This window comes from Agelaius phoeniceus, chromosome Z, assembly GCF_051311805.1.
Source record: "Agelaius phoeniceus isolate bAgePho1 chromosome Z, bAgePho1.hap1, whole genome shotgun sequence".
NCBI lineage: Eukaryota > Metazoa > Chordata > Aves > Passeriformes > Icteridae > Agelaius > Agelaius phoeniceus.
This window is the reverse complement of record NC_135303.1, coordinates 52,035,283-52,047,398: the sequence shown is the minus strand read 5'-3', so window position 1 is coordinate 52,047,398 and position 12,116 is coordinate 52,035,283. Positions and strand designations below refer to the sequence as shown.

The following is a 12,116-nucleotide window of genomic DNA, read 5'->3' as shown; positions in this document are numbered from 1 at the left end:
TGTTATCCAGACATTTCCTTTTATTAGGACATTGAAACAGTTTAATGTACAAATGCTTTGTGTTAGTTGTAAATATTTCCTCTGTTTAAGCAGCATTTACAGCTCTGTACATTTACATGTGCACTTCTCTAGTCATCTTAAGATGCAAGACACTTTTGTGGTAGCAACTTCATAGATCAGTGAATGCCAACACTCCACAACCCTGTTTAAAATAATAAAGTCCAGATGGAGTGACAGAAAGGAGACAGTACACCATTCTGTGCATTGACTGGGTTCATATTTCAAAAGTGAAAAAAAAAATAAAATCAAAGTTATTCAGCCATACGTCTCTTTCTTTCTTAATACTCTCCTTATGCATTTCACCTCCTATCCAAAAATAATGATTACTATAATAAACAGAAAAGGCATCTGTAGTTTTTCCTATAAAAACCATGAAACTACACAAATAGCGATCAATTATTTTTAAATATTCAAGGAAAATAAATTTCTTTGTTTAAAATATGAATATATATTTCATGTAGACATGTTTCTTCAATATAAAATATTTTGAAAGTATAAATTCTTTCCAGTCCACCCCAGTCCTCATATATTGTAAAAAATTGGTTTCATCATGACAATTTCAATAAATGACCAACATTTTACAGTTAAAATGCCCTCCTTCTCAACTATCAGATATTAATAGTCTATTTTAAAAAATTAACAACATTTATTTTTCTTCACTATTTAAAATACTGGATTTATTATCCACTTAACTGAAACTGTGTTCCGAGTATGTGACAAAGTGAAATACATAAATTAATTGAAAAAAAATTTCTTTTCAAAAGATACTTTGAAGTTTGGGATAAAGTCCTTGTGTTTGATTCATCTCACAGTATCCTACTTAATAGGTTTACACTGAACTCCAGTCTCATGCCCACATCTGAAGAAATGTATGGAAAAATACCAATTCATCCAAATGTAACTACAGAGCAACTAACACAGATTTGTTAATATATTTATCAGCCAAGAGCACTGGGCAGTTAAGCACCTTAACAGGCTTCTGATTTTTCAAATGTCAGAAGTTTAATCAGAATCACCTGCTGTCTCCCTAACCCCAATCAACATTTTTCCCCAGAGCCACCCATTTCTTCATCTGCTTGCCATGACAAAGATATTTATCAAAAAAGTCAAAATGAAGAGGAGCCAGATATGCTTAAACTGACCAGGGATTTCCCTCTCCACCAGTTACATCTCGTAAGTGTCTTAATTTCTTACAGAGACCATGCATATCACCTGTCAGTAAAATATATATTACAAGAGCACTTCAGCTGCTATCAACCCAGGCATTCACTTTACTGTGATCTAGATGCTTCCTTCCTACATACTGGTAAACAATAAAAAAGGACAAAGGCATTTTTACCAATGTTTTAATGGTGGGTATGTGTTTGTCAAATGAATCAGATTATGGCATTTCTTAGCAACATTTTTTGACTTTTATTTCATCAGAATTACTTAGTCACAGATTTGAAATTGCTAGAAATTTCACTCTGCTTCTACCTTAGCTGTCATCACTTCATTTAAAAGCAAAAAAACCCAACAAACCAAAAACAAAAATAACAACACAAATCCATGTATCTAAAAATTTTTGTTAGTTCTCTAAGCACAACAAAAATTCTACCCCATTTGCAGACAACCTAAAATAAAATGAGAGAATTAAATACAGATTCTGCAACTTAGGATTTCAATGCCAATGGTTATTTGCTTACCTTCCCAGGCTTATCTTAACTCCAAAACCATTTAATATGCTACACTGGAATCAAAGTACCTCATTTGTTCCAAATTTATACATCAAAGGCTTGACTTCACTCAAATTTGCAGGTTTCAATTATCCAGCCAAAAATGGCTCAAAAGCTCAAAGTAGAGCCATAACATTTAATTTCCATTTCTTTCAGTCTCTGAGGGTCTTCAAGATGACTATTCTGCCCTTCAGTTCCAGTCTATAAAATGGGAGTCAGTCTCATTCTGCACATTTTTTTCTCTTCTAAATTGTTGGCTTCTCACTGGCTTTTATTCACGGTTAACAGAGAAAACATAAATGTCATTGGAATAGAGATTCTCTTTCACACTGGGATTTCTTTTACTACATTACACAGATAATGATTTGACTATTTCCAATGTCAAGCAAAAATCACAGAAGCGCCCCAACACAACTTTAGGTATTCTATCTGAACACACACAGATGAAAAGTTTTGAAAACCAGCATAGAAACAGTCTCTGTGAACTGGAGGCAGCATAGACTATGCTTACCTAATGTAGAATATTTAAAAATATATGATCGACCATGCTACAAAATCCAATTGTGTAAGTAAAAATCTGAATCAAACATGATTATATTTAACAATGATGTTTCTCAAAAATAGTCCTATATAATCCTTGTAGTAGCAACCAAAAAGGCACATAAGTACAAAACAACTTAACACATACTAGGCAGAATACAAAAATTTCAGACAGGCGTTCTTAAAGCAAAATTGTGAGATAAAAAGCTGCATTTTCTGTTTTATAAAAAGATACGTACTTCCTTACCAGTTTCCTGATTTGAAGTAAAGTGTCCATATATGTAATGTCCATCTGTGCTTACTTAAAATCCTGACAGCACAACCTCCAAACATTAATTTCAAGTTACTTGGGAATTGTATGTGCACAGATTGACTTATGTTTAAGTAGTATTTGTACCATTTAAACTCTTAGTAGCTATCTGCGAGTCTTTCCTTCTAAGGCATAGATGTTTACGGATAAAACAAAGCACATATCATTTTTATGCTTAAAAGTAGTTTGATTAAGCTAGTATTTAGTTGCTGTTTCAAAACCTTGGTTCATTTTCCATGTTGCCTATTACTCCTCTTCAAGACTGGTACAAAGCACCCTATCTGAAATACTACACTGGAATTACAGCAGTTTCACAATTCAGACATTTGAATTTAGATATTTTAAAGATAATAGTATGAAAAACCTCACCCATAATATCAAACATGCATATAATTACACATGGAATGCAAAAATTAAATAGTATTTGATATGAATTTACTCTCTGGCCAGGCTTTCTTAAAACCTGGCTGCCAAAAATGGTTAGAGAAAGATATATAAACAAAAAGAATTGAAGGTCCTCCCTCTTATAATTCAATAATAAATGACATAATATAGTACAAAATTATATCTTAATGTGTTATCCTTTTGGTAATATTAGGAACAGTGTATTTTCATTTGGAAGGTGGGGAGGGATAATTGAAATTCATTTGAAGTTCCCACATTCCAAGAAAATGGAGAGAAAACAACACATTTTACATGGTTTGGGCTGAGACTGAATGTTTATACACATTTTTGAGAACATTTAAGGGTTTGAGGAAATAAATTTAAAACTTTGTACTAACTTATGAAAGAGTCATGAATTCAGTAGTGATATCCCATTTTAACTAATGTGAGTAAATGGTAGAGTTTGAACTGGAACAACACTGTCATTCACTAACTCCAAAATTCAGCATTCTTCCGCTCACTGCATTTGTATCACTCTGGAACAATTTTGTTAGTCAGCTTTCAATGCCATCAGTGGAAGAATCTGGAAGTCATTGTACAGTGTAAAACACTTATCCTGATAATGTGGGGAAAGAGGAATCCAAAAACAGCAGTCTAATTCAACACAGACTGTGCAGCTTCCTTAAGAAGTGATGCAGCTTTGTCCAGTTCTTGTTCTGTTTGTTCCACTGTTATCACTACTCGAATACTAGGAAAAAAAAAAACAGAACACAGAGAGTAAACTTTACTCCTAACCTTCTGCTTAGAATTGTATTGTACTAATTTCAACACATTAAGATCACTATCTGTAGGGAAATTACTACAAATTCAAATTCAACCAGGAACAAGACATATGACTAAACAGAGGTGATCAGACTACTTTTTGCCCCCGCTCTGCCACCCCACCATACACACTGCGGAGATCTGTTATCTTTTTTACCTACAGAGTAAGAGTAATTTTCCTCATGGAAATGTGCCTGCTAACAGGCTACATGCTGATCCCCAAGATCCAAGTAGTTTTGATACAGTTATTTCATGGTTCTAGCATGCTGTAATAGTCACTAAAAATATACCTCAAAACTGGAGCCTCTCCCATTTTTCCAAGAACCAACTATTTAATCCACTCTATTGAACAGAACTCTATTGTTGTATGGAAAAGATATGGCCATAGCCAAAGAAAAAAATCATGTAACACGTTTTCTTTCTGCTAACCTGGGTGGAGGAAGACATTTTTCTTCTTTCTCCAAATAGCGAGCCTGTGTTAATGCAATACCACTATTCATGCACTACAAATAAAAAAATACAGCAAGTCAACCTGGGAATTTCTGATAGCATATCCTTTTGATCACCAAACACATATCACTAACTTCTATTAATCTGGTGTAAAGATAAATGCAAGTTATTTCCCAAATGGAGGTTGTGAAGGTTGTGCAAAATCATCTCTTAATTTCAATACAGCTTTAACACATAAAACAGTTTAGGATGCAGTGCCTTTAGTTTTCACCTCCATGTAATCAGGCAAACATACCAGATTTATCAGGCATTTAAATCCTATTTAAGCATATTTTCAAGGAAGTTAACTTCAGAATTTCTTTTTCTAGCGTAGCCTTGTTTACCTGCTACCTGATATATAAAGATATATCCACCCTCACTTCTTCATGTGGGACAAAAATAACCAATGTGTATTGAAGAAGGGAAAAATACTATATATAGAATATGAGATTATTCACACATAAAAAAAGCAAATTCATGGACTAAGAAGCAAAAGTTGACCTTAAATGGTAAAAATGCACCTCCAGAACACTCCTCTTATTAACATAAAAGTTTATACAACAGTTTATATGCAGATTTGAGCATTAAAATAGATAATAGGAAATAACTATTTCCTGAAGTAAATAGTCTAATATATATTTGTAGTCAGGCAAGAAATGGTTAGAAGGTGATCTTTAACAGAGCCATATAATCAGCACAGAAACTAAGTTTCTTGCAGCATTCCTGCAAGACCTTTCAACAAGTTACCCAAGAAGCCTCTCTACCCTTTCTTCATTATTAACATTCAAAGGTATTGATATATTTTAATTACTATGGTGACACTTACATAATCCACAACTCTTTTGAGTAACTTCACATCATTTTCTCGAGATCCAGAGCTCTCCTTCAACTGTAAGTGCAATGCTGGAGAAAAAGATTCTCCTACTACTTTTAAACCAGAAATCCTAAAACAAATAAAAAGCCTTTGATGTACATCCTACTTGAAGACATTTTGAAATTCTAGATAAGCATTTCTCCTTTCTAGGTGCTGATAAAAGATGGATATTTCACTTTACTGATACTAATGCAGACAAAACATATGTGCATTTCAGCTTGCATTACATAAAGTTACCAAGCAAATGTTTTTCTAAGGAGTTTCAGTAAGTTTGTATAACAGTAGTTACTCATCCTTTTGCAAAAAGGATTAATAAATCAGAAATTCTTAAAGAGTCCTTATGAAGATGTAAGAGAAATGTCTGTTAGGCCTGTAATTTGCTGATAAAAACCCAGCTAGCTGGGTCAAGTCACCTTTTTATCACTTCAGATATAACAAAGAATAAATGTTCTGCTGGGGGTTTTGCAAGATTTGTCACGATTTATGATTTTATATTATTTCTTGTAGAAACTCTTTACAGCATCATCTGTCAGTCAGACAGTTCTCTAAATTTAGTTATAGGACTATAATTGTTCCTTTATCTGTACATAAGAACAGTTGTTAACTGGGTTTCTAGAATTTGACTGAATTTGATTGTCATTGTCCTGACACATCACACACATTTAGGATTGAGTTATTCCCATCCAAAAATCTGTATTCAATATCCAAGCAAGACCTCTGGTCCCCAAAATTAACAGGCCACATAAATACATATCAACTATCAGGTGTCATTTTGATTTCTGGACTTTGATAAGCTTGCCTAATATATATTTTAAGAAGATCTGGCTTATTTTATGGTAGTATCATTCCAAAGAAGTTAATATAATCTATCATGCATTACAGATTTGTGTGAGTGTTTTTGAAAGTTATTACTTTCTGTAATATGTAACACAAAATTGTTGCAGAAGAAGAATTGTAAAATACAATTGCACTATTACTGCACATTAAATGGCTGTTGAACATCACAGAAATTTCTGCCATCTTTTTAGTATCAAAACATGACAGATAAAAAAGCTTAGTGAGTATAGTCATCATTTAAAACATGAAAGTATTAGGAAATTTTAAAACTTATTTTTCAGATAAATTCTAGCCATTTTCTCTGTGCCTCCAGAACAATGGGTACTTTATTACATTTTAACATTCAATCAAATATGTAGGAACAGTATTGTATTCAAGGTGATTGAAAGGTGCATTGAGTTCTCTGAAAGAGTATCCGCTAAGCTTCATCCCAAATGCTTTTATTTGTTTATTTTATTTTCAAATGCTTATCAATACTTTGTGTCATTGAGACCTATCACACTCTCCTAACAATTTTAATGTGTAAGAGATTGAAGCCTTCTTCAATAGCCTTAAGGCATTGAGGGAGGTATTGGACTCTTTTTAGTAGCACAACAGGGACAGTTGGGAAAGAATAATTTTTCTCCTTTAATACATACACAATTGAGTGTATATATCCCAGTCTAAACATCTGTAAAACCAGAAACAGATTTGGGCAAGAAGAGTTTCTTTAAAGTTCACATTATAAAGGCATAGCCAAATAAAAGCCAAAAAGCCCCAAACCCCACACTTACCCCTGTAAAGCTTTGTGAATCCGTTCACACTTAGCACGGAGGGTCTGAAAAATGTCTATACACAAACAACAACAACAACAAAACAAAAACAAAACAAAAAAACCCATAAAACAAACAAACAGACAAACAACAACAAAAAAAACCAACAACACAAAAACCCCAAAACAAAACAGAAAAAGAAAAGGCTTAGATTTCCTGTTAATACTTTACATTTCTCGAAGATTTCAAATATAGCATTTGGAACCGAACTAAGTATGTATATCCATTGAACTTAATAATTCTCTTTACTACTCTTCTTAATGTTCCTGATTCCTATTTCTGCCAGGAAATGACAAGCTTTTAAGTCCTGACAAATGCACTACTTCCCTGTATCTCATTACTCCAGCTGCATATGGAGCTGTTGCTGTTCATGACCATATGGAAGGGATGACACAAACACTTTGTAATGGGATTGAAATGGCAGGTCGAATTTATAAATATCCATAAATATAAATTAAAAAAAACCAAAACCGAAAAAACTTCTTTCCCACTAGATGTTCTAGTGGCTGGGATTTGGTACTGCTGTGGTCTGGCCTCAATTCCTGGTCAGCAAAGATTTTTCGAGGCCGGGTTGGATGGAGCTCCTGATCTAGGTATCCCTGCCAATGGCAAGGTGTTGGAACTACATGATCTTTAAGGGCTTTTCTAGTTGACTCCCAGAGCAGAATCTTCTGTCTGCCAACTTTAGAGAAATACTCTGTATCTGGTCCTGCAAGTCAAAGGCAGTTTGCCCCCTGATCATTCCTGAGATTCTTGCCTGAATGCTTAACTAGAGAAGGAGAAAAACCCTAATTACATAGTGCAAGTGGAAAGGAGAGGGTTGCTCTGTCCTGAGGAAATATATTATCATTTGTTTCTGTTTAACTTTCTCTTCCTTCATTTATGCAGAAGAAATATGTTTTTAAGGAAGAGGCAAAGAGGCATATTACTGATCTAAACAGCAGAATAAAAATGTCTTATTTGCTTTTTAAAAACCATCTGTGTCCCTCTTAGCCTCAAATAACTTGCTTATTTTCAGCTACAAGACGGAAAGAGATGGAAACACTGAAGAAGAAAAGCAGAGTGGGAAATTACATTAAGAAAAAACATGCAGGTAAAATTAATTAGCAAAAAAATAAGAGGACATCAGAGTAAAAAGGTGGGAGTAAAAAGTAGGGAGAAGGACAAGATATTAGTTTGGGGTGAAGAAAGACTGAAGGATAACATTTTCCTGAATTAAGTACCTGGATTATCCTCCATAATATTCAGAGCCTCAATAGCAGCAGCAGCTAACAAAGGAGGTAGGGAGGCAGAAAAGCAATAGCCTTGACCAGACAATCGCTATGGGAGAAAAGGAAAAAATAATAATAATGTAGACAATGTTTTAAATGTTAATTCATGTACATATTAAAAACCTCTCCTCCAGACCTACAGGTACATGTAAGGATTTAAAATGAGGTCCCCAATTTATCTACAATATTTCACAGGAACCAGTTTCTGTGTAGAATCAAATACAGCATAATCATCTATATCCTACTTGCAAATGGGTATTAATAATTAACTCTCACATATAAGTAACTAATAGTGCCAGATTATTTATAAAGAGATCTGTCTTACCTGATGGTCAATAATAAAAGATCTTCCACAGCAAAATCCACCAATAGAAGCCAATGAATTTTCCATGTTTGCACTAATAAGATCTATATCATCAATCTGTCAGTTAAATTAACAAATAATTAAAAGATGCTTTTGATTGCATCAAGACTATAAGTTATTAACGATACATCTTGTTTCATGTTACCATGAATACTAGAAAAGATCCACCAAACCATGACATAATAAAGTGAAAGTACAACTGAAATAATCACTTTAATCAATACAGAAAGGACATTTGAGAAATTGAGATTTATGGATCTGTAAAAAAATTGCATACTATCTCTCCCTTCCAGGCATTGCAATGTGAAGCACACAAACAGATAAAATAAATTATTTAGATGCTGGTGACAATTCTACAACGCAGTCAGTGTGTCAGTGTCCTTCAAGAGTATTAGTAGCCCTATGTAGTCATTAAGAGGTAGAATAGGATAAAAATCAGGCATAAATCTAATTAAAATAGTCTGAACATTAGAGACCCAATTGTGTTATTTCACTTGTTAGTTGCAAATATTTTCTTTTGCCAGGCTTCAAAAGATTTTGTCTGTAAATGAATTTAATGTAAAAGTCAATTAATTAGAAAGGATTTAACACAGGTAATTAGCTGCTATCAGCTAATCAGATAGCAGTTGGCATGTATCACAGTAACACGGTTTCCTTTTCTAAATTAAGTTTCTCTTTTCCAAGTTTGGTGTTAAGTGAAAATAACAGGACAAAGGGGAAGACAGAATTAATTTTCTGAATTTGTTGTTTCACTTCCAAGCTGAATACAGACACTGTGAGAATGAAGTGAAAGATGCTCCACACAAACACTGGCAAACAAAAAGCATTTCTCCCTTCCCCCCAGCCCAGGGGACTGTGGTAGTAAGCACCTGCAAGGAATACATTTTGGATTTCCAAAGTACTCCTCAGCTTTATAAACACCATGAAAAGTAGACCCTTGGAAAAATAGTTTGGCTGAATCTGCTGGTAAAGTACTATAATAACACCTTTCAAAGAACCATCAGAAGTTTTATCTTATTTTTCCCCACTGGAGTAAAAGGCAATAGAGCAAAATAGGATGGCTATACACTGCAAGGATTTTTCTTATTTACTCCAATACCTCAAATATTTCTGTGCCAGAGTGACACTTTCAAGTGTAAGTTGCTGGAAAAGACAGTATTCATTATCGCATGGAGTGTCCAAAAAAAGGATAGAATTATGCATTGTAAAAAATCGTTTGTTATCTTTGTCACTTAAGATAAGTAAAACTATTTCAAGTGAGCACATGAAAGACTGCCAAGACCTGAAAGCTCTGGGCTGTTAAAAAAATAATAAATTTAAATATATACAGATTTTAAAACCCCCTATATTTAAATGTTTACTGTACACTGCAAAAGTATCTGTTAATGGCACAGGTATTAGGAAACAATTGCACAACTTGCTTCTGTACAAATCTCTCATTCACAACAAGAAAGTACATACATTTATTCCAAAGTGCTCAGTAATTCCTCTTCCATGTGGTCCAAGGACGCCAAAGGAAAGGCTCTCCTCCAAAAATATTCTAACTTTGTACTTATACTTCAATTTTATCTAAAACAAAGGAATTTTTATAGAATACAACTCAGAATTTGGTGACAAAGTGCATGGGGGAGATAAGGTAAAGAAAGACAAGGATAGCATTCTGAATACTGCATAAAAGTTAGTTCTAGAATTCTGTTCTGTCATTATGACATTTTAAATGCCTTCAAAATTATTCCACCATGTAATACTAAAACAAATTTCATAAATGTTCATATATTAAAAATCCTCTTGTTTTTAATAGGTTCTCAAGTACTTTCAAGACAATGCATTCTTACACCATTTCTTCCATCATCTACAAGAATAAAGCCTGCATAAAAAGCCATTTTATGCTGAATAGCAAATATTTTCCTTGAAGTCACTATTTCTGACATTTCTGTGAAGGTTTCTTTGTATCATACAGTGTAGCTGAAAACACACTATATTTACAGGATAAAAATTAAGACCACAGCCAGACATTATTTTTAAGTGTCAATAGCTTCAGTAACCCAATCAGAAGTTTCAAAACAAGGTTAAGGTTTGGAATCACCATTTCATGAACATGTGAGAAAGCAGGAGGGTAAACAAAAAAACTGACGCAGAACTTTTCTATGTAGGCAACACTACTATTTCACTAGCCACATATTTCATATGTGGTTAAAAAGGCAAACTAAAACCACTTACCAACTCTGGAAGAGGGCAAATGTCTCCTGTGTTCATATACAATCCTTCCACTACAATAAACCTTCGAGTAACACGGGCCTTGCGAGGATTCTTCAGGGAAAGATATGGTTTTAGTTTATATTAATTGTTACTAAACAAGAAAAGCTCTAAATATTTTTTTATAGGGAAGATTTTTCTGAAGGGAATGGCCACTTTTTCAAATAAGTTGTTACTTAAATTTATACTTAGTATTTTTCATCTGTAAGAGAAGTTGAAATTACTCACTGGACTATTTTGTCTTTTATTTTATTTATTGTGTAATAATTTCAAAGCTTTTGACTTCTACACATGATTTAAGAGGACTTGTTTTGCAACAAATCATAACCAATCCATTTGAACTTTAGGAATAAAATTCAACCACTGTAACTACAGAACAAATACTGCAAATCTTGGTCCCTATTATACTCATCATTATTCTAAGCATTTGGAAGACATTTCAACAAGTGTTTTGAGCACCAGGATTCACAATGCAGCACAAACCTCTTACAAGTACTGCCTTTGTAAAACACAATGCAAAAGTATTCATAACACTCATGTTACAAAGTCCTTGTCTGATCTCTGGATACAATACAGACCATTAAAATATTTCTCACTTGTTTCTGCTAAATTTCAATTGGTATAATTTCAGTTTTGCTGTTTTAAATTGCCATTCCTCTGTTATTTACTTTGAAACTTATTATTATTTTCTGATCAAGGATATTTAGTCACACTTCTTTCATTTTTCAGTTCTTGTAAAAAGATTCAGAAACATCTATTTAATTTTTCTATGTGGTAGGTACCAAACTAGTCACAGTAGCCTCTACAGGCCTTACCAACTCTAATGATATGACCTACCCTTTTCTAGTCAGTATGTCTTAGTTAGACACACATGGTCTGTATTAAGCTCATGCCTACCAATTATATGTTCACATTCAGCTAATTACAGTAAGAAACTTCAACCATGTAGCTAACTCAAAGCACTCTGCTTTAACAAACCAAATGTGTTAGACAAATTAGTCTGAAAACCACATCTAAAAACTCATGTAAAGATTATCTGACAAAATGTATTTTCCATTAAGGTACATTAACTAGTACGTTATCTATAAATCTGCTATTAATCAGATCTGTTAGTGATTTACACTGATGTAAAGCTGATGGACAGTTTATCTACTTTACTTTTTCTAGGTCTTAACACAAAATCAACATTCTTTAAATTGTCTGTAACTTGCCAGCATTCTGCGAACAAACCATACAATCATTATAGCTACTCAGTTAATTCTTTTAAAACTCATCTAATCAAGTTATCTGTACTTTCTGATCCTGATCTTAGTAATTGCTTTTGGACATCCTTTTGCATTACTACTAGAATGAGAAGAAAGCCATCAAACTGAGTCAAATTT

At 33.5% G+C, this 12,116-nt stretch overlaps 1 protein-coding gene across 2 annotated transcripts in view; it reads right to left on the bottom strand.

The window, feature by feature from the left end:
* Positions 1-12,116, bottom strand: part of SPTLC1 (serine palmitoyltransferase long chain base subunit 1) — a 34,884-nt gene continuing 22,768 nt past the window's right edge. For both annotated transcript variants that reach the window (XM_054652094.2, XM_077171240.1), the window contains exons 8-15: positions 10,699-10,788; positions 9,940-10,047; positions 8,440-8,535; positions 8,067-8,163; positions 6,805-6,859; positions 5,147-5,264; positions 4,261-4,334; positions 1-3,757 (exon numbers count right to left, since the gene is read on the bottom strand). In XM_054652094.2, the coding sequence (XP_054508069.1) occupies positions 3,664-3,757; positions 4,261-4,334; positions 5,147-5,264; positions 6,805-6,859; positions 8,067-8,163; positions 8,440-8,535; positions 9,940-10,047; positions 10,699-10,788 (732 nt within the window). In that variant the 3' untranslated portion in view covers positions 1-3,663. The remainder of the gene's footprint in view (positions 3,758-4,260; positions 4,335-5,146; positions 5,265-6,804; positions 6,860-8,066; positions 8,164-8,439; positions 8,536-9,939; positions 10,048-10,698; positions 10,789-12,116) is intronic.